The sequence below is a fragment of the Notolepis coatsorum genome (genome assembly GCF_963971535.1).
Source record: "Notolepis coatsorum genome assembly, chromosome: 5".
NCBI lineage: Eukaryota > Metazoa > Chordata > Actinopteri > Aulopiformes > Paralepididae > Notolepis > Notolepis coatsorum.
The window spans coordinates 50676711-50700072 of NC_140169.1; the positions used below are offsets into that span (position 1 = coordinate 50676711).

General features: G+C 48.6%; 1 protein-coding gene across 1 annotated transcript in view; it reads right to left on the reverse strand.

Annotated features, from left to right (window-relative positions):
* The window catches only part of cd2ap (CD2-associated protein), a 232188-nt gene that overhangs the window by 96088 nt on the left and 112738 nt on the right, over nt 1–23362 (reverse strand). Inside the window, exon 6 of the mRNA XM_084314088.1 lies at nt 17632–17786. Within this exon, the coding sequence (XP_084170214.1) occupies nt 17632–17786 (155 nt within the window). The remainder of the gene's footprint in view (nt 1–17631; nt 17787–23362) is intronic.

The window sequence follows — 23362 nt, forward strand, 5'->3', positions numbered from 1 at the left end:
TTTATTTTTTTTATTAAAAATTACAAATTCGAATGTTGATTTAGAATTCGAATGTCAACATTATGATCAAAGCTTCGAAGCATTCGGTACAGCCCTAACCAGTGATGACTGTTTACTGCAGAGTGGAGGGTCTGGGAGACCCATGTTACTGACCAGACACTCTATATCAGTGATGACTGTTTACTGCAGAGTGGAGGGACTGGGAGACCCATGTTACTGACCAGACACTCTGTATCAGTGATGACTGTTTACTGCAGAGTGGAGGGACTGGGAGACCCATGTTACTGACCAGACACTCTGTATCAGTGATGACTGTTTACTGCAGAGTGGAGGGACTGGGAGACCCATGTTACTGACCAGACACTCTATATCAGTGATGACTGTTTACTGCAGAGTGGAGGGACTGAGAGACCCATGTTACTGACCAGACACTCTATATCAGTGATGACTGTTTACTTCAGAGTGGAGGGACTGAGAGACCCATGTTACTGACCAGACACTCTGTATCAGTGATGACGGTTTACTGCAGAGTGGAGGGACTGAGAGACCCATGTTACTGACCAGACACTCTATATCAGTGATGACTGTTTACTGCAGAGTGGAGGGACTGGGAGACCCATGTTACTGACCAGACACTCTGTATCAGTGATGACTGTTTACTGCAGAGTGGAGGGACTGGGAGACCCATGTTACTGACCAGACACTATATCAGTGATGACTGTTTACTGCAGAGTGGAGGGACTGGGAGACCCATGTTACTGACCAGACACTATATCAGTGATGGCTGTCAGAATGTAGAACTATTTAACACTTGTTTTAACAAAACAAATACCACTTATATAGCACCTTTAACTAACAGCTCAGAAAGACCAACATTGTTAAAATGATGGCGGACATGAAAAAAACACACAAAGAACCAAGCAGTCTGTGTTGTCGTCTTGTTTTCATTCTCTCTGAGGTTACTTACAACCATATCATTCTCTGGTTAGAAGTGGCAGCTGATGAGGAATGGGACAATGTCATGAAGGATGTTAAAAAAAAAATAAAGAAAAATCACGCGAACAGTCAAATTAAATCTATCTAACTTCAGATACATCAGAAACTGTCTGAACATTGAAGCAGCAACACTGTACTTCAATGCCATCATCATGTCACACCTTACATACTGTATTACCAGCTGGACCCAGGCCTGCAAAACAACTCTAGCACCCATTCAATCTGTGTATAAACAGGCTCTGAAGGTTCTGGACCAGAAGCCTATCAGTCACCACCACTGCAATATCCTGGACAAGCGTGCCCTCTTGAGCTGGGACAACATCAAGCATGCCCTCTTGAGCTGGGACAACATCAAGCATGCCCTCTTGAGCTGGGACAACATCAAGCATGCCCTCTTGAGCTGGGACAACATCAAGCATGCCCTCTTGAGCTGGGACAACATCAAGCATGCCCTCTTGAGCTGGGACAACATCAAGCATGCCCTCTTGAGCTGGGACAACATCAAGCATGCCCTCTTGAGCTGGGACAACATCAAGCATGCCCTCTTGAGCTGGGACAACATCATCAAACTAACCCATGCCAGTCTGGTCTTCAAAATCCTCCATGGTCTAGCCCCACCTCCATGGTCTAGCCCCACCCCCATGGTCTAGCCACACCTCCATGGTCTAGCCACACCTCCATGGTCTAGCCACACCTCCATGGTCTAGCCCCACCCCCATAGTCTAGCCCCACCTCCATGGTCTAGCCCCACATCCATGGTCTAGCCCCACCCCCATGGTGTAGCCCCACCTCCATGGTCTAGCCACACCTCCATGGTCTAGCCACACCTCCATGGTCTAGCCCCACCCCCATGGTGTAGCCCCACCTCCATGGTCTAGCCCCACCTTCATGGTCTAGCCCCACCTCCATGGTCTAGCCCCACCTCCATGGTCTAGCCACACCTCCATGGTCTAGCTCCACCTCCATGGTCTAGCCCCACCTCCATGGTCTAGCCCCACCCCCATGGTCTAGCCCCACCTCCATAGTCTAGCCACACCTCCATGGTCTAGCCCCACCTCCATGGTCTAGCCACACCTCCATGGTCTAGCCCCACCCCCATGTTCTAGCCCCAGCTCCATAGTCTAGCCACACCTCCATGGTCTAGCCCCACCTCCATGGTCTAGCCACACCCCCATGGTCTAGCCCGACCTCCATGGTCTAGCCCCACCTCCATGGTCTAGCCACACCCCCATGGTCTAGCCCCACCTCCATGGTCTAGCCCCAACCCCATGGTCTAGCCCGACATCCATAGTTTAGCCACACCTCCATGGTCTAGCCCCACCTCCATGGTCTAGCCCCACCTCCATGGTCTAGCCACACCTCCATGGTCTAACCCCACCTCCATGGTCTAGCCCCACCTCCATGGTCTAGCCCCACCTCCATGGTCTAGCCCCACCTCCATAGTCTAGCCACACCTCCATAGTCTAGCCACACCTCCATGGTCTAGCCACACCTCCATGGTCTAGCCCCACCTCCATGGTCTAGCCACACCTCCATGGTCTAGCCCCACCTCCATGGTCTAGCTAGCCCCACCTCCATGGTCTAGCCCCACCTTCATGGTCTAACCCCACCTCCATGGTCTAGCCCCACCTCCATGGTCTAGCCCCACCTTCATGGTCTAACCCCACCTCCATGGTCTAGCCCCACCTTCATGGTCTAACCCCACCTCCATGGTCTAGCCCCACCTCCATAGTCTAGCCCCACCTCCATGGTCTAGCCCCACCTCCATGGTCTAGCCCCACCCCCATGGTCTAGACCCACCTCCATAGTCTAGCTCCACCTCCATGGTCTAGCCCCACCTCCATGGTCTAGCCCCACCCCCATGGTCTAGCCCCACCTCCATAGTCTAGCCACACCTCCATGGTCTAGCCCCACCTCCATGGTCTAGCCCCACCTCCATGGTCTAGCCCCACCTCCATGGTCTAGCCCCACCCCCATGGTCTAGCCCCAGCTCCATAGTCTAGCCACACCTCCATGGTCTAGCCCCACCTCCATGGTCTAGCCACACCCCCATGGTCTAGCCCGACCTCCATGGTCTAGCCCCACCCCCATGGTCTAGCCCCACCTCCATGGTCTAGCCCCACCCCCATGGTCTAGCCCGACCTCCATAGTTTAGCCACACATCCATGGTCTAGCCCCACCTCCATGGTCTAGCCCCACCTCCATGGTCTAGCCACACCTCCATGGTCTAACCCCACCTCCATGGTCTAGCCCCACCTCCATGGTCTAGCCCCACCTCCATAGTCTAGCCACACCTCCATAGTCTAGCCACACCTCCATAGTCTAGCCACACCTCCATGGTCTAGCCCCACCTCCATGGTCTAGCCCCACCTCCATGGTCTAGCCCCACCTTCATAGTCTAACCCCACCTCCATGGTCTAGCCACACCTCCATGGTCTAGCCACACCTCCATAGTCTAGCCACACCTCCATGGTCTAGCCCCACCTCCATGGTCTAGCCACACCTCCATGGTCTAGCCACACCTCCATGGTCTAGCCCCACCTCCATGGTCTAGCCCCACCTCCATGGTCTAGCCCCACCTCCATAGTCTAGCCCCACCTACATGGTCTAGCCCCACCTCCATAGTCTAGCCCCACCTCCATGGTCTAGCCCCACCTCCATAGTCTAGCCCCACCTCCATAGTCTAGCCACACCTCCATGGTCTAGCCCCACCTCCATGGTCTAGCCCCACCTCCATGGTCTAACCCCACCTCCATGGTCTAGCCCCACCTCCATGGTCTAGCCCCACCTCCATGGTCTAGCCCCACCTCCATGGTCTAGCCCCACCTCCATGGTCTAGCCCCACCTCCATGGTCTAGCCACACCTCCATGGTCTAGCCCCACCTCCATAGTCTAACCCCACCTCCATGGTCTAGCCCCACCTCCATAGTCTAGCCCCACCTCCATGGTCTAGCCACACCTCCATGGTCTAGCCACACCTCCATGGTCTAGCCCCACCTCCATGGTCTAGCCCCACCTCCATGGTCTAGCCCCACCTCCATGGTCTAGCCCCACCTCCATGGTCTAGCCCCACCTCCATGGTCTAGCCACACCTCCATGGTCTAGCCACACCTCCATGGTCTAGCCACACCTCCATAGTCTAGCCCCACCTCCATGGTCTAGCCACACCTCCATGGTCTAGCCACACCTCCATGGTCTAGCCCAACCTCCATGGTCTAGCCCCACCTCCATGGTCTAGCTCCACCTCCATGGTCTAGCCACACCTCCATGGTCTAGCCCCACCTCCATGGTCTAGCCACACCTCCATGGTATAGCCACACCTCCATGGTCTAGCCCCACCTCCATGGTCTAGCCCCACCTCCATGGTCTAGCCACACCTCCATGGTCTAGCCACACCTCCATGGTCTAGCCACACCTCCATGGTCTAGCCCCACCTCCATGGTCTAGCCCCACCTCCATGGTCTAGCCCCACCTCCATGGTCTAGCCCCACCTCCATGGTCTAGCCCCACATCCATGGTCTAGCCCCACCCCCATGGTCTAGCCACACCTCCATGGTATAGCCCCACCTCCATGGTCTAGCCCCACCTCCATGGTCTAGCCACACCTCCATGGTCTAGCCCCACCTCAATGGTCTAGCCCCACCTCCATGGTCTAGCCCCACCTCCATGGTCTAGCCCCACCTCCATGGTCTAGCCCCACCTCCATGGTCTAGCCCCACCTCCATGGTCTAGCCCCACCTCCATGGTATAGCCACACCTCCATGGTCTAGCCCCACCTCCATGGTCTAGCCCCACCTCCATGGTCTAGCCACACCTCCATGGTCTAGCCACACCTCCATGGTCTAGCCCCACCTCCATGGTCTAGCCCCACCTCCATGGTCTAGCCCCACCTTCATAGTCTAACCCCACCTCCATGGCCTAGCCCCACCTCCATGGTCTAGCCCCACCTCCATGGTCTAGCCCCACCTCCAGTCTAGCCACACCTCCATAGTCTAGCCACACCTCCATGGTCTAGCCCCACCTCCATGGTCTAGCCCCACCTCCATGGTCTAGCCCCACCCCCATGGTCTAGCCACACCTCCATGGTCTAGCCCCACCTCCATGGTCTAGCCACACCTCCATGGTCTAGCCCCACCTCCATGGTCTAGCCCCACCTCCATGGTCTAGCCCCACCTCCATGGTCTAGCCCCACCTCCATGGTCTAGCCCCCACTCCATGGTATAGCCACACCTCCATGGTCTAGCCACACCTCCATGGTATAGCCCCACCTCCATGGTATAGCCCCACCTCCATGGTCTAGCCCCACCTCCATGGTCTAGCCCAACCTCCATGGTATAGCCACACCTCCATGGTATAGCCACACCTCCATGGTCTAGCCCCACCTCCATGGTCTAGCCCCACCTCCATGGTCTAGCCCCACCTCCATGGTCTAGCCCCACCCCCATGGTCTAGCCACACCTCCATGGTATAGCCCCACCTCCATGGTATAGCCCCACCTCCATGGTCTAGCCCCACCTCCATGGTCTAGCCCCACCTCCATGGTCTAGCCCCACCTCCATGGTCTAGCCACACCTCCATGGTCTAGCCCCACCTCAATGGTCTAGCCCCACCTCCATGGTCTAGCCCCACCCCCATGGTCTAGCTCCACCTCCATGGTCTAGCCCCACTTCCATGGTCTAGCCCCACTTCCATGGTCTAGCCCCACCTCCATGGTCTAGCCCCACCTCCATAGTCTAGCCCCACCTCCATGGTCTAGCCCCACCTCCATGGTCTAGCCCCACCTCCATGGTCTAGCCCAACCTCCATGTTATAGCCACACCTCCATGGTATAGCCACACCTCCATGGTCTAGCCACACCTCCATGGTCTAGCCACACCTCCATGGTCTAGCCACACCTCCATGGTCTAGCCACACCTCCATGGTCTAGCCACACCTCCATGGTCTAGCCCCACCTCAATGGTGTAGCCCCACCTCCATGGTCTAGCCCCACCTCCATGGTCTAGCTCCACCTCCATGGTCTAGCCCCACCTCCATGGTATAGCCCCACCTCCATGGTCTAGCCCCACCTCCATGGTCTAGCCCCACCTCCATGGTCTAGCCCCACCTCCATGGTCTAGCCCCACCTCCATGGTCTAGCCCCACCCCCACTTTCCGATGTTACCGCCCCCAGCAGCAGGTTCACCAGAACTGTTGTACCGGGTGACTTGGCTGTTCCATTAGGGAAAAGTACATTTAGCATCATTCAAACACGATCTCAAAACATGGTTAAGTAATAACTACACATGTTTTTTTTTTTTATCCACTTTTTCTCCCATTTTTCTATATTTTCTCCCATCCCAATTTCGTATCATCCAATTCAACCCTCCCCTGTCACGAACGCTGTTTCTTGCCTCCCACAAGCCGGCTGCAATGTGGACTAAGTCATACATAGCACAAGTCCCCTCCGGTACTTGAGGTAACAGCAGTCGCATCTTTTCACCTGCGCAGCTCGATCTCTCAGTGGCGAGGAGTAACGCGTGGGAGGCTCACGCTGCCCCCGACACTTCCTGATTCTACTGCGCAGGCACACCAACCGACCTGTAGGAGTCGCTGTCCACAACGCCCGATCCCCACCCATCAGTTTCCCACCCCCTAATACGGCCAATGTGTATTAGTATGGACGGCCAGCTAAACTGAAAGCAATGTGGAGCGCTGGGCTCGAACAGGCAAGCCCAGCGTCTCCAGCATTTCGTGGCGAGTGCCTTGCCCACTACGCCACGTAGCCGCCCGAAATAACTACACATGTGAACACAACAGCGCTGCAGAACCCTAACCCTGTCTGCTTGCTTGCCCACATGTATGATCGTATGTACCTGATATGTAGTATTATTGTTTGTTTGTACATTGTCTGTACATGTGTGCTGTACATATTTTGCATGATGTGTTTTTAGCCCGTTATTAACACAATCTGCGCCGGAAACGAGTTAACTCGTTATTGCCCGCCATGTGTTCAGCGCCAGAAACTAGTTAACTCGTTTTTGGGATCGTTATTTCGTTTATTCGCTATATCTATTCATAATTCATAGCTGCAGCCTCTGGTATAGCCTTCAGACCCTGTCTGAGCTGGCAGACGGTCAACACCGCCCTCTACTGCCAGGCGGAGCTATTGCATCTCATTGAAAATGGGCTGGTGTGTTTTAGGAGCCGATCTGAGCCGGGCGGGCGTGGGTTTAAATACTCAGGCGAGCCAGTTCTATACAACGGTGGCATCGAGCAGTAACTCCTACCGCCCGCCCGTCATTGTGACACGGTCGGTAGTGTGGTACGGACCTCCTCGAGCAGTATTTGGAATTGCGATCAGATATTTGGATTATTTCTTTTGCATTACATCAGATACAAGGTAAGAACATTATATATAAATTTGATCGTTGATCTAACATTTATTTCTACCGCGATCACAGCTATCCGTGTGGACCGTGTATGGCTGTTTACCGTTGGCTGCGGTGGGGGGGGGGGGGGGGGGGGGGCGGTAATTTCATGTATGCACAACGAGACATAATAATGATAATCTAGCGTTGATTTCAGGATGATTAGATAATCAGCCGAAAAATTACAACGTGATCAGGGCCGCCTCAGGGGGTGTGCGAGCAGTGCGGTCGCACAGGGCCTCGCGGGAAGGGGGGCCTCGCAAAAAAAAAAAAAAAAAAAATTATAAATTTTTTTTATTATTATTTTTTTTTTTTTTGCGAGGTCCCCCTTCCCGCAAGGCCCTTTTCCATCACAGACCTAAAATCTAGTTTTGCTTATATGCTTATATATTTCACATTAGACACGTTTGTAGAATGTGTCTGACTTGTTCCTGGGTCTGCAGTCCTGCAGCTGCAGACATACTCACTATTGGAGCTCAGCCTCTGGGGTTCTGCAGCAGCATTGGTTTCAACGAAGGGAGTGGTTTTACTTACATCATGTGTAGACAGTGTAGTACGCTGTACGCCGGCGTGGCAGCGTGAGTCGGCTGCGTTTGACATTTTCGCGCGTGCAGCTTTTGACTATGCTTAGTTATGCCAATCAAGACGAAGAAAGAGGTCGGTCATTATCAGTCGGTCGGTCACCAAGGAACGTTGACGAAATGCCTCTCGCTAACGGGACAAATGGCCGGAGCCTTTCATGGTATAGCCATGATGTCGGCTAGTAGCTAGCTTAGCTAAATGCTAACTAGCGTTAGCTAACCTATTCAGAGGAGCGAGGCGAGGCGAGTGGATGTCTTTTCAAAAGAAGGAGAAGAGAACTTGTGAGCAGATAAATCTGTTAGGCAGCAATACGCTGAAAGGTGTCCAGTCTGCCGGAAAGTACTCTAAGAAGAAATTACACCGTGGGGCCAAGAAAGTCTCCTTCCACGTTGATACTGCGTTATGGTGAGTCAACCTATGATTATATACCCGCCGTGGACCTGAGTCACCTGACCCTATCTCTCTTTCTCTCTCTCTGGAGCCAAACTGGTCGACTAGCTAATACTACTAGTAGCTAACTGTGTGAGCTAACTGTTAGCCAGTTAGCTGTTTAGCGTCAGCTGGGAACGTTCGTTTGATGCTATCAGTTAGCCTTGAGAATAGCAGGCCCTTTGACAGAAGATGTAGTCGGGCCTGCACCATGACAAGGCTCTGGCCATAGCTTCTTTTTGTCCCGCCAGCGAGAGGCCTTTCGTCAACGTGGAGACCTGTGTTGCGGCCTTTCGCCCTGCGTTCCTCGTGCAGGTAACTTGGATTAATGAAAATGTCATGACATTACCCCACTCTTCCTTCCTTCCCCTCCCGAATGTTTTGTTAATAACGATGTTTTTTTCCAGGCAAAACATATGCTACTTCACAACATTTGGAGATACGACATGTGCTGTGTGTGAATGGTCGTTTGTGTAGCTTGGGTAGCGTTGGGCCATTGGCCAAAGCTGTGTGTGGCCTGGTGTCACAGTACCTGGCTAGCCTATTTAGCTGATGTCGGCCATTGGCTCCTTGCTGCTTTGGTTTCTCTGGTATACCCTCTTCTTGTTGGATTTAAGTGTTGATCTTTGTCCTTTTGAATCTGTCATACATGCTCTAGTCTCTCTCTAACACACACACACATGACAAACACACATGTTCTCTCTCTCTCTCTCTCTCTCTCTTTCTAACACACACAGTCTGCCAATGGCGGCCTTTCTCGATGGCTAGGCTGTGCTCAAGGATCTTCAGTCACAGTGCTCAGGTATTCTGCCACTGTGTACTCTCTGTTTAGGGCCAAATAGCATTTCAATTTCTTTCCAATGTCTCTCTCTCTTTCTCTCTCTCTCTCTCTCTCTCTCTCTCTCTCTTGGATTTAAGTGTTGATCTTTGTCCTTTTGAATCTGTCATACATGCTCTAGTCTCTCTCTAACACACACACACATGACAAACACACATGTGCTCTCTCTCTCTCTCTTTCTAACACACACAGTCTGCCTATGGCGGCCTTTCTCGATGGCTAGGCTGTGCTCAAGGATCTTCAGTCACAGTGCTCAGGTATTCTGCCACTGTGTACTCTCTGTTTAGGGCCAAATAGCATTTCAATTTCTTTCCAATGTGTCTCTCTCTCTCTCTCTCTCTGTACACTGTATATTGACTGTAGAACGGGAGCTCTCTCTCGCTCTCTCTTTTGCTATATGTTGACTGTATCATGCCCCGCCTCGGGCAGCGCTATTATTTAAGAATATGTTGACTGTATAAAAAAAAAATTATATATATATATATATATATATTTTTTTTTTACCTTTGGGGGGGGGGGGGGGGGGGGGGGGGGGGGCTCGCGTTAAATCTTGCACAGGGCCTCGCATTTCTCCCAGGCGGCCCTGAACGTGATGACTGGATTACAGTAAAATGCCTTTTTCTCTGCTTTTCCCTGGAATTACTGGAAAGCACCCAAACCATACTCTATACAAGACGGTATAAAACGGAAATGTACGGATGAAAAAACAATCTGTCTCGGGCATGTTGACTGGAAGCAACTCACTGAGACTCGACAGCGTTATTAGACCCATAGATATAATATAAGATACATTTTAAGCACTCGCAAATGTCGCAGTCTAAAACTATATCCATTGAATAAAGACCTGGCGATTAATGGGGTATCAGCGCCCCCCTGCTGCTGGCAGTCAATGTGTTAATTAACTGTATGCCATATATGTTATGCTTTATTTTTTAGTGGCTTTTTAACACCAGGCCCAGGGACAACAGTCGAAAATTTGCTTTGGCTTAACACTGTCTCACATGTTTACTTTGTGTTCATTAATGTGTGCTGTCCCTGTTCAAATCAAGTTTAAACTGAACCTGATGTCTTCCACCATGTCTGCCCTCACCGGGTCCCTCTGATCTGTCCCAGGTTTGGGGTCAGTTAGCATCTAGCAAATAGGCTATACTATAGCAAGAAAGTTTGAGACTTGTTGTAGCGACAAGGTTTGGCAGCTAACATCAGCTTGAATGTTTAGTAGCTAATGTTAGCACTGATGCTAGCTAACGACAATGTTGCGTTAGATGCTAACGCTAGTTTATGACAATGTTGCGTTAGATGCTAACGACAATGTTGCGTTAGATGCTAACGCTAGTTTATGACGATGTTGCGTTAGATGCTAACAACAATGTTGCGTTAGATGCTAACGCTAGTTTATGACGATGTTGCGTTAGATGCTAATGACAATGTTGTGTTAGATGCAAATAACAATGTTGTGTTAGATGCAAATAACAATGTTGCGTTAGATGCTAATGACAATGTTGCGTTAGATGCTAATGACAATGTTGCGTTAGATGCTAACGCTAGCTAACGTCAATGTTGCGTTAGATGCTAAGGCTAGCTAAAGACAATGTTGTGTTAGATGCTAATGACAATGTTGCGTTAGATGCTAAGGCTAGCTAAAGACAATGTTGTGTTAGATGCTAAGGCTAGCTAACGTCAATGTTGCGTTAGATGCTAAGTGTTACAAAGGATCAGATTAAACCGAATATATATATTTATTGATTGATATATATTGCATAATATTTGTATATCGTTTGATATCCCTTGTATATTCCTTGTACATATACACGGAATATCCCTTTAGCCTAGTACAGACCATAATATTTCATTCTCCTATTGGACAGCGGTCCACAGGCGCCATGGCCATACCTTCAATGTCGGGTTCAAAGTCACCGCCGGGGACATGCCTGGACATGAACGGTATTGCGCAAGGATATGAGACAGGAATAAAGCTGGTACTAGTTTGTTCATCTAAGCGTATAAATACGGCGCAGGTGAATACAGAAGCACTTAGTCAGAAGCCTTAGTAACTAAAGTTGAAGCCTCACCCACGATACGACGTGCGGTGAAGTATGGCCTGTTTGGCCCCAAATAGAGCATTGAGACCGCGTGCGAATTAATAACTGAAGTGTCAGAGTTTAACGCTGTACCGTCGAGTTCGACCTATTAAGTCAGTAATAGTCTATTTGTGTATAGTGTATCGTGCGGCTAAAGTTCTACAGTGACCAGCATCACCAACGTTTCCTCGTATCGGCTAGAGTGCTTATCCAGGCTGGGCTGCTTATCATGGCGCTTTCACCCGAGGGGCCCTAGACGAGGACCGTGTGGATTATGTACACTGGATAACCTACCGACGACTGCATAGCCCTTTTCGGCTGGATTATATTTGCTTTTGGTCCTGTAATTAATGGAGCGGAGAATCGCCGACACCCACAAGTGTGTGGGATTTAACCTGTGAGGAGCCACGTCGAGTCTGCCTCTCAGAAGTCTGAGGCCGGCTAGCTTTCAATAAGAAGTACGTTCAATAAAGACAGCCCTGTACGCCATGCTTGGGGCCCAGACCGTGGCGGAAGAAGTCCTAATGACAGTCCTCACGGAGATCGAGGGAGTATTGAACTCAAAGCCCCTCGGTTACGTCTCAAGTGATGTAGCAGATGTCGACCCAGTCACCCCCAACACTCTCTTGATGGGGCGGCTGGACCCCGCGCTACCACAGACAGTGTACAGGCCTGAAGAAGCGAACGGCCGAAGAATGTGGAGGTACAGTCAAGTATTGGCTGACAAGTTTTGGAACAGCTTCCTACTCCACTATCTACCGTCTCTACAGACCCGCCAGAAATGGGTGAAAGAGAGAGACAATTTGACAGAAGGAACAGTCGTCATGATTATCGACCAGTCACTACCCCGAGCTATGTGGCCGGCTGGCCGCGTAAGCAAAGTGATCACCGGTGCCGACGGAAAGGTCAGAGCGGCCGAAGTGCTCGTCCAAGGGCGGATCTACACCCGACCCGTGGCGAGGCTAATAGAGTTGCCAAGGCTCCCGATACTATTGATGACGACCATGACCCCATGACTTTGTGAACTGCCCTACCCTCACAACAGACATTGAGTAGTGGACAGTGCGGTTAATCTGTCTCTGCTTAGCTAATTAGGTGGGACTAATTAGGAGGCGGCTGTTACAAAGGATCAGATTAAACCGAATATATATATTTATTGATTGATATATATTGCATAATATTTGTATATCGTTTGATATCCCTTGTATATTCCTTGTACATATACACGGAATATCCCTTTAGCCTAGTACAGACCATAATATTTCATTCTCCTATTGGACAGCGGTCCACAGGCGCCATGGCCATACCTTCAATGTCGGGTTCAAAGTCACCGCCGGGGACATACCTGGACATGAACGGTATTGCGCAAGGATATGAGACAGGAATAAAGCTGGTACTAGTTTGTTCATCTAAGCGTATAAATACGGCGCAGGTGAATACAGAAGCACTTAGTCAGAAGCCTTAGTAACTAAAGTTGAAGCCTCACCCACGATTCAAGATTCAAGATTCAAGATTCAAGAGTTTTAATTGTCACGGCATACAGGTATACAATGAAATGCGGCTGGTCTTGCCCGCGACGATGTGCAATACAGTGGTACAACATATAATAGAATCCAATAAAATACAGTGGTACAACATATTAATAGAATCCAATAAAACAGTGCAATAAACAGGTACATGGTGTGCCATCTCGGTATCTGTACATTAGTATTTACAGAGCATATAGGACATGCTAGTTAGCTTTAGTAGTGCAATACACTGTTCCTGATGTTATACTACTTTAAGTGGCCTTTCCTCTGGCCATAAGTGTGCGTGTGTGCGTCATGAGTGTTAAAGTGGCTGCTAGTGTGTGAGCGTGCTCAGCGTGCGTGTCGTGTATGTACTTGTGTGTGGATAGTTCAGTTTCTGTGTCTCTAAATGTTCATTGTTCAAGGCTCTGATGGCCTGGGGGAAGAAGCTTAGCCTAAGCCTCTCCGTCTTAGTCTCTAGAATTCGCAGGCGTCTGCCTGACCTCAGCAGCTGGAACAGGCTGTTATTGGGGTGGTGGGGGTCTTTCATTATCCTGCAGGCTCTGGATTTGCACCTCTTGTTGTATAGAGCCTGCAGGGGAGGTAGCGCAATACCCGTGGTACGCTCGGCTGAGCGCACCACTCTCTGTAGGGCCTTCTTGTCCTGTGCCGTGCTGTTCCCATACCAGGCAGTGATGTTTCCGGTCAAGATGCTCTCTACAGCTCCTGAGTAGAAGGACTGGAGTATCTTCCCCGATACTCTGAACTTCCTTAACTGTCTCAGGTGGTAGAGGCGCTGCTTCGCTTTCTTTACTACTGTGTTTATGTGTGTTGACCATGTCAGGTCCTCTGAGATGTGGACCCCCAGGTACTTGAAGCTGCTCACCCTGTCCACGGTAGCCCCGTTAATCCTCAGTGGTGTGTGTGTCTCCCGCTGTCCTCTCCTATAATCCACGATCAGCTCCTTGGTTTTACCAATGTTCAGGAGCAGGCTGTTGTCCTGGCACCAACGTTCCAGTACCTCAACCTCCTCCCGGTAGGCCTTCTCGTCGTTGTCCGAGATCAGCCCCACCACCACCGTGTCGTCGGCGAACTTCACAATGGAGTTGGAGCTGAACTTGGCCACACAGTCGTGTGTGTAGAGTGAGTACAGCAGGGGGCTTAGAACACAGCCCTGGGGGGACCCGATGCTCAGGGTGATGGTGTTGGAGGTCTGACCCCCCACCCTGACCGCCTGGGGTATTTCACTCAGAAAGTCCAGTACCCAGGCGCTCAGGGCGGAGCTCAGGCCTAGCTCAATCAGCTTGTCCACCAGTCTGGTGGGGACTATGGTGTTGAACGCTGAGCTGTAGTCAATGAACAACAGTCTCACATAGCCCCCCTTCTGACGGTCAAGGTGGGAGAGAGTGCTGTGCAGTACCTGGGAGACCGCGTCATCAGTGGACCTGTTTGTCCTGTATGCAAATTGCATAGGGTCCATATCACTGGGGAGAGAGGCACAAATGTGGTCCTTGACCAGCCTCTCAAAACATTTCATGACCACAGAGGTGAGTGCCACCGGTCTGTAATCATTTGGACATGTTGGGGAGGGTTTCTTCGGTACAGGGATGATGGTAGACATCTTGAAGCAGGCAGGGACTACTGACTCCGCCAGGGATTGATTAAATATGGCGGTGAACACCGGGGCAAGCTGGTTTGCACAGGACTTAAGTATGCGTCCTGTTATACCATCTGGGCCTGCAGCCTTCCTGGTGTTCACCTGCATAAATGCTCTTCTCACACTGTGTTCCGACAACGAGAGAGCGCCCCCGCCCCCCCGCGGTTGCCCCCCCCCCTCCACAACAGCCGGTGCGCCAGTGACGTCACTAGCCAGAGGGCTAGCGGCGACACTGTCTACACCGAACCGAGCGTAGAAGGAGTTGAGTTTGTCCGCTAGAGAGGCGTCGTCGCTCCCCATTGAGGGGGCGCTGACTTTGTAGTCAGTTATTGTCTTCAGTCCCCTCCACAAGCCTCTTGTGTCGTTTTGTGCCATTTGTGTCTCCAGTTTCTCAGCATATGTCCTCTTAGCAAGTTTAACAGCCTTGCGTAGAGTGTAGACTGAAGCCTTGTATTCTTCCATATTTCCTGACTCTCTGCCCAGGTTATAAGCCGTGGTGCGTGAGTTTAGGGCTGTTCTTATAGTGCTGTCCACCCAAGGTTTCTGGTTTGGGAAAACCCGCGCCGTCTTTGTGAGGACAATGCCGTCTGCCACTGTAGTTATGTAGCTTACAACGGTATCAGCATACTCGCTGACGTCACTGGCGCTTCCTTCAAATGTCCCAGTCTGTATCCTTGAACGCGTCACGGAGCTCGGCCTCCGATTCGTCAGACCACTTTTTTGTCTCACGTGACACGACGACTTCGCGTGATCTCTGTTTGTATGCTGGGATTAAAAAGATGGAGTCGTGATCGCTCGCGCTTACAGAGCCCATCAGTGGCGGAGCCGCTACAGCCTTGTAGGCAGCTCTGAACGGGGTGTAGCAGTGGTCGAGTGTGTTCCCCCCTCTTGTGGAGCAGGCGATGTGCTGGAAAAAGGTCGGCATCACTTTTTTCAGGTTTGCCTGGTTGAAATCACCAGTCACTATCGTCGCGGCTTCCGGGTGCTTGATCTGCTGTTTGTTGATGTGGTCGTGTAATTCCCCCAGCGCTTTGCCGGTATTTGCCTGTGGATGAATATACACAACGGATATAATGACCGCGGTAAATTCACGGGGTAGGTGGTACGGCCTGCACAGGATTTGGAGATGTTCCATATCTGGGGAGCATGAACTTGAGAGGACATGTACTTCCTTGGGATTAACCCAGAGATTGTTCGTGAGGATGCAGACCCCACCTCCGACGCTCTTCCCAGAGGATGCCGTGCGATCTGCTCTCAGGACGGTGAAATTGTCCGATGGAGAGACGCTGTTGTCCGGCGTCGCTGGCTTGAGCCATGTCTCAGTGAAACACATGATATTAACGTCTCTCATCTCCCGTTGGAATCGGACCCTCGCTCTCAAGTCGTCCATCCTTCCCTCCAACGAACGTGCATTCGCCAGAAAGATGGATGGAATTGCTGGACGGTAAGCAGATCTTTTTAATCTAAGTCTGATACCGCCTCGTCTACCTCTATGTTTCTTTCTGCCGTTTCCTTTGTTGTTGTCGTTCTCCCGCTTGATTTCTGTTAGCCCTTCTGGGCATAAAGTGTCTCCCAACTCCAATTTGAGTCCGGAGTTTAGGTCCATAAGTGTCTGGCGGTCGTATGACATACCCGCCAGTGATGTTTTAATAAAAAAAGTCGAAAAAACAAACATAATAGCTAAAAATGTGCACAATCGTCGCGGAGCTAAACCAAAGGCGACTGACCGGGGTCGCGCCATTGTATATTGATACGATACGACGTGCGGTGAAGTATGGCCTGTTTGGCCCCAAATAGAGCATTGAGACCGCGTGCGAATTAATAACTGAAGTGTCAGAGTTTAACGCTGTACCGTCGAGTTCGACCTATTCTATTAAGTCAGTAATAGTCTATTTGTGTATAGTGTATCGTGCGGCTAAAGTTCTACAGTGACCAGCATCACCAACGTTTCCTCGTATCGGCTAGAGTGCTTATCCAGGCTGGGCTGCTTATCATGGCGCTTTCACCCGAGGGGCCCTAGACGAGGACCGTGTGGATTATGTACACTGGATAACCTACTGACGACTGCATAGCCCTTTTCGGCTGGATTATATTTGCTTTTGGTCCTGTAATTAATGGAGCGGAGAATTGCCGACACCCACAAGTGTGTGGGATTTAACCTGTGAGGAGCCACGTCGAGTCTGCCTCTCAGAAGTCTGAGGCCGGCTAGCTTTCTTCCATGTGGAGCTACATGCTACGGAGAACAGCTGTATTCGTCTGTGGATCAAGATCTTATTGCACCGTCTCCTGTACTCGGAGTCTCCTTATCATCGTTGACCCAGACTCTACTACCGACAGATCCTCTACCCTTGCTGGCTTACAACCGGGGGGACCCTACCAGTATCTCCCGCTATATTACTAGTGTACCATAGATATAATTCCCTAAGATTCAGGTTGTATGATTATCTCCTGCGTAATATGAGAATGGACATTCGTTATTGATTTGCCTACGCACATTCCTTTGCCTTATAAGCGCACCTAGAGTGAAGTAAAGTAAAGTATATTATGTACCTTTTGCTGCTAATAAATACTTAAATACAGCTTTGTGTGGAACCGAGTCATTGTGGGGAAGTGTTCATCATTAGATACCTGTGTACTGTATGGCCAGTAGGAATGTACATAAGACGGTAGTGGTTTAATGATACCATACTTATCAATACAGTCAGGGAATTGTACCCCTCAGTTACACTAAGGCTAGCTAAAGACAATGTTGTGTTAGATGCTAATGACAATGTTGCGTTAGATGCTAAGGCTAGCTAAAGACAATGTTGTGTTAGATGCTAAGGCTAGCTAACGTCAATGTTGCGTTAGACGCTAATACAAGATAATGACAGTGTTGCGTTAGATGATAATGCTGACTTCTCAACCCGACCTCTCGACCCGGCCTCTCGACCCGACCTCTCCACCCGACTTCTCGACCCGACCTCTTGACCCAACCTCTCGACCCGACCCCTCGACCAGTACCGCCCGGAGCCGGTCCCACACTCACCCGGCCTCTCGACCCGGCCCATTGACCAGCGCCGCCCGGAACCGGTCCCACACTCACCCGGTCCCACACTCACCCGGTCCCACACTCACCCGGTCCCACACTCACCCGGTCTCTCTTCTCCTCCGTCTCGGCGCTGGGCAGCCGGACCTTCAGCTTGACCGAGCCCTCCCTGAAGATGTCTCCGAACCCGACCCCGCGTACCTTCTTGGGCTGGGCGATGACTCCGTTCCCCGGGGAGGTGGGGGTGGTGGAGGCCGAGTCTGAGACGAGACGAGACGAAATGAGACAAGATAAGGTGGGGGTGGTGGAGGCCGTGTCTGAGACGAGACGAGACACAATAAGATAAGATACAATAAGACAAGATACAATAAGATAAGACAAGATACAATAAGATAAGATACAATAAGATAAGATACAATAAGATAAGATAAGATAAGATACAATAAGACAAGATACAATAAGACAAGATACAATAAGATACGATACAATAAGATAAGATAAGATAAGACAAGATACAATAAGATAAGATACAATAAGATAAGATAAGACAAGATACAATAAGATAAGATACAATAAGATAAGATACAATAAGATAAGATAAGATAAGATACAATAAGACAAGATACAATAAGACAAGATACAATAAGACAAGATACAATAAGATACGATACAATAAGATAAGATAAGATAAGACAAGATACAATAAGATAAGATACAATAAGATAAGATAAGACAAGATACAATAAGATAAGATACAATAAGATAAGATAAGATAAGATACAATAAGATAAGATACAACAAGACAAGATACAATAAGATAAGATACATTGTATCCTGCTTCAGCAAAGCAAGCTGCTTTTACTGTCGCTCCGCTCCGCTGCTTTTGCCTATCGCTATTATAATGATTTATTACAGCCCTTTCAACTTTAATTACTCTGTACGTTAACTCCCAATTCCTATGGTACTTCTCCAGAACTGTGAATCTTCTTATCTATTCAGATTTTTTACCACAGTCGAAAGGACGAGTAGCAAGATTCTCCGTGGGAGGAATAGCGAGCCGTCTTATCAGCTACACACAAAGGACTATGTCGGAAGGCAAGGATATTTATGAAAGACGAGGAAGGTTTTCCTTGTTATTTTGAGTTTTAACGAGACGGAAGACGACAGTGTGAGTAATAGCACAGCTCCAGGGCAACGGAACTGCCCCGTGTAGGGGAGAGAAACGGACATATCCGGGGCGACGGAAGCTGCCCCGTTTAGGAGAGAGCGACGGACAGCTCTCTTGTATGATATTTCATAAAGACCCCGGTTGTGAAGTGAGTGACCCACCACCATCACCACCACCATCACCACCATCACCACCACCACCACCACCATCACCACCACCACCACCATCATCATCATCATCACCACCACCACCACCAGCTAAGTACCTAGCTTAGCTTCAGCTTAGCCTAACCTGAAAAGAAATAAAGGAAGATGCCGGGACTCGGCTCTCCCACAGAATGTACTAATTGCTTGGAGATGAGAAAGAGGATTGTAGAGCTGGAGGCTCGGGTTTCTACCCTGTACCAAATACAGCAGGATGAGCAACTCATTGACTCTATTTATGAAGCTACTACAAATATAGCCAACAATACCATGATTGAGAACTGGCCTATGCTAGTAACTACAGAACAGCACCACCCAAAAGACGGTCCTTGGCACAACCAAGGAGCTAGACCAAAGCAGTGGATCACCGTCAAGGATAAAAGGAGAAATAAACGATCCAGGACCTCACCCCCGGTACCGCCAGGAAATAGTTTCAACCTACTCTCGGAAACACGCATATCAACACCCAAGGCAAAGAGACATAGAAGCGTAGCTAACAACGCTAACGAAGAAAACAGCGAGCGTAACGGAGCTCACGCTAACGACGCTAATAGCAAGAATACCGGAACTCACGCTAACACTAGCGAAGCAAACAGCTGGCATGCCGGAGCTCACGCTAATGCTAGCGAAGCACACGCTAACGACGAGACAACGAGGAAAACGGAGCCACTAGCGACACGGCTGGCAAACACGACCCAGACCGAGCGAACAGCTAACAGCGAAGAGACTATCATGCGCCGAGAACGTCGCGGTAGCCAACGCCGAAGGTACGGGACCAGCGTTAACATGCCGGCTACTGAGAAGGCTAACGAGGCTTCACCAAGGCCACAGGACTGTGGAAAGAACCGGCAGACTAGGCCTAGCCCAAAAACAAACGGCCCCAAAACTGTTGGAAAGAAAAATGCTAACCTCACACAGAAAATAGACTGCATACTGATTGGAGATTCCATAACAAGGTATGTGGAGATGGCAAACACAGAAAATATCTGTCTAGACAATACAACTGTGAAAGAGCTAGCCGAAAAACTTCCAACACTAATCAGACCAGGAATAATAAAAATTGTCATTCACTCTGGATCGTTTGACATCCTGCGAAAGAAGACTGGCACAGAGACTTTGAAAGACGATTTCACACGTTTAATGAACACACTAGACAAACATCAGTCTGTGTACACAAACACTGATGTGTCCATCAGTGGACCAATTGCATGCTTTCGCAGAGGACAGGAAGCATTCAGTCGACTCCTAAATTTTAATTCATGGTTAGGGGCTGCATGTCTCGTACACGGCCTGAAATTCATTGACAACTTCAATGTTTTCTGGAATAACCCAGAACGTTTTCAAAGAAATGGCTTCTTCCCAAATCGCTTAGGTTCAAAGCTCCTATCAGCAAACATGCGTCATGCCTTGATGGCCTCCAAGAATATTAAGCTCATACCAGCACGAGAGATAGTCATGAAGGACACAATCTCACCACGAAGTACAGCACAAGACGTCCCCTCCCCGTCCCCCCCCCCCATATCACACAAGGCCATCTCGTCTGATCAAATGTCCCCGAAAGCCCAGTGCAGTCAGTACGGTACAGTATAGCACAATTACCATGCCATCTCTCAAAACATACAAGTAATCATAACTAGCCAATGGCATGGTGAAAAATATACGCCACCAATGCGTTTACCTGCTATTAACCTCAGGGCCATCACGGTCAAACCAAAGCAGACCTCCTCTAAAGAAGTCCAACAAATAAAATTAGCTTTCCTAAATGTCAGATCACTGAATAATAAAACATTCTTAGTAAATGATCTGATTAAAGAAAATAACTTAGATTGCATCTGCCTAGTAGAGACATGGCTAAATAATGACACAGCTACATCAATAATGATAGAAGCTTGTCCACCAGACTATAACTTTTTTCAAATACCCAGAAAAAATAAAAGGGGCGGAGGAGTTGCAGCAATCAGAACAGAATCAACTATTATTGTCACAATATACCGCCCGCCTAGACACTCACCAATATTTATACAGGAGCTCTCTGAACTGATCTCACTATGTGTTACCGGATATGATAAGGTGATCCTAAATGGAGACCTGAACATCCATTTTAATAAGAAAACAGACTCCAAAACTATGGAACTAAAAAATCTACTGGATAGCTTTGACCTAATACAGCATATAACAAATGCAACTCACCGGCTTGGGAATACACTAGACTTAGTTATAACAACAACTGGGCTAAGCATAACAAATATCTCAATAACTGAATTACCTCTCTCCGACCATCACTGTATATTTTTTGATACTCAAATAACCCTTACTAAAACAAAAAAAGAAATCATAGTTAAAAAGAGGCTCCTAAACGACAAAGCTGAATCAAAGTTCATTGATCTTATCAGACTACATGAACCACACAATCATGACAGCTCTCTAAATGAAATGGTAGAAAATCTCAATGATGCAATGTCATCTATATTAAATTCTGTCGCCCCATTAAAAACGAAAAAGAAGAAACCTAGAGCCTCGCCCTGGTTAAACTATAATACGGTCAACGAAGAAAAAAGGAAATGTCGTGCAGCGGAGCGAAAGTGGAGAAAAACAAAAACCACCATATGCTGTGATATATACAAAGATGCTTTAACTGCGTATAATAAAACCATCCGCTTAGCAAGGAAAGATTACTTCTCTAAAATCATTACAGAAAATGCTGGAAACTCCAGAATCCTCTTTTCCACTATTAATGTACTACTCAACACTGCCCCTACACCTCCTCAGTCATCAACGGTTAAGTGTGAAGAACTTGCACTATTCTTTAACAACAAAATAACCTTGATCAGGGCCAGCATTACTCATGATGGAAATAAAGTTGATTGCGGCAAACCGTGCAATGTAACCATGAGAAGTTTCACATGCATCACATTAGATGTACTCTGCAAAACTGTCTCAGAATGTAACTCCTCCACCTCAGACATTGACCCTATACCTACAGCTTTCTTCAAACGGGTATTTAATAGTGTTTCAAGCCCTGTGCTAGATATCATAAACACTTCCCTTAGGACTGGTATTTTCCCGGATGCCTTTAAAACAGCAGTTGTAAAGCCATTACTAAAAAAACCTAACTTGGATAGTAATGAAATGGCAAATTATCGTCCAATATCCAACCTACCATTCATTAGTAAAGTACTTGAAAAGATAGTTTCAGTTCAAATAAATTCCTTTCTTGAAGAAAACAACATCTTAGAAGAATTTCAGTCAGGATTCAGAAAATATCATAGCACTGAAACTGCCCTCACCAAAATAATCAGTGACCTCAGACTAAACTCTGACGAGAATAATATCTCCATCCTTATCCTGTTAGATCTCAGTGCAGCATTTGATACAATCGATCACGATATTCTAATCGATCGTCTTGAAAACCATGTCGGTTTCTCAGACCATGTGCTGGGCTGGTTTAAAACATACATCAGAGGGAGGAAATTCTATGTTAAACTAGGAGATCACATGTCTGATATATACGACAACAACTATGGAGTTGCACAAGGGAGTTGCTTAGGTCCTTTACTCTTCTCCCTTTACATGTTACCGCTGGGTGATATCATCAGAGAACATAATGTAGATTTCCATAGCTATGCGGATGATACACAACTGTACATATCTGCTGAACCAAATGATACAGCGATTAGCTCCATTACAGACTGCTTACTGGCAATAAATAAATGGATGAGTAAGAACTTCCTGAAACTAAACGAGAACAAAACTGAAATTCTAATTATCGGCTCCAAAACTAAAAAAGAAACATTAATAAAGAACCTGGGGGGACTAACCCCTTGGATCAAATCTGAGGTCACTAGTCTTGGGGTTATCATAGATTCAGAACTGAACTTCAATTCTCATATTAGCAAAGTGACGAAAACATCGTTCTTCCATCTCAGAAATATAGCAAAAGTACGACCATTTATTAATCAGAACGATGCTGAGAAGCTAATTCATGCATTCATATCTAGCCGGTTAGACTACTGTAATGCACTTTTCACAGGTCTCCCTAAGAAAACCACAGAGAGGCTTCAGCTAATCCAAAACTCTGCAGCCCGACTGCTAACTAGAACCAAAAGGAGAGAGCACATTAGTCCAGTCCTAGCCGCTTTACACTGGCTTCCTGTAACATTTAGAATTGACTTTAAGGTCCTTCTCCTTACATACAAAGCTCTAAATGGACAGGGACCTAGCTACATCGCCAACACTCTAATAAATTACACACCAGCAAGAACACTGCGATCATCAGCTGCTGGACTACTAGAGGCTCCCAGAAGCAGTCAAAAGAGGATCGGTAATGCAGCCTTTATCAACTATGCCCCAAAACTATGGAACAAACTACCCCAAAACATCAGGGAAGCCAACTCGCTAGACATCTTTAAAAGACAGCTTAAAACCTATCTCTTTGCTCAGGCATTTCACTGATAGATATCTGCTA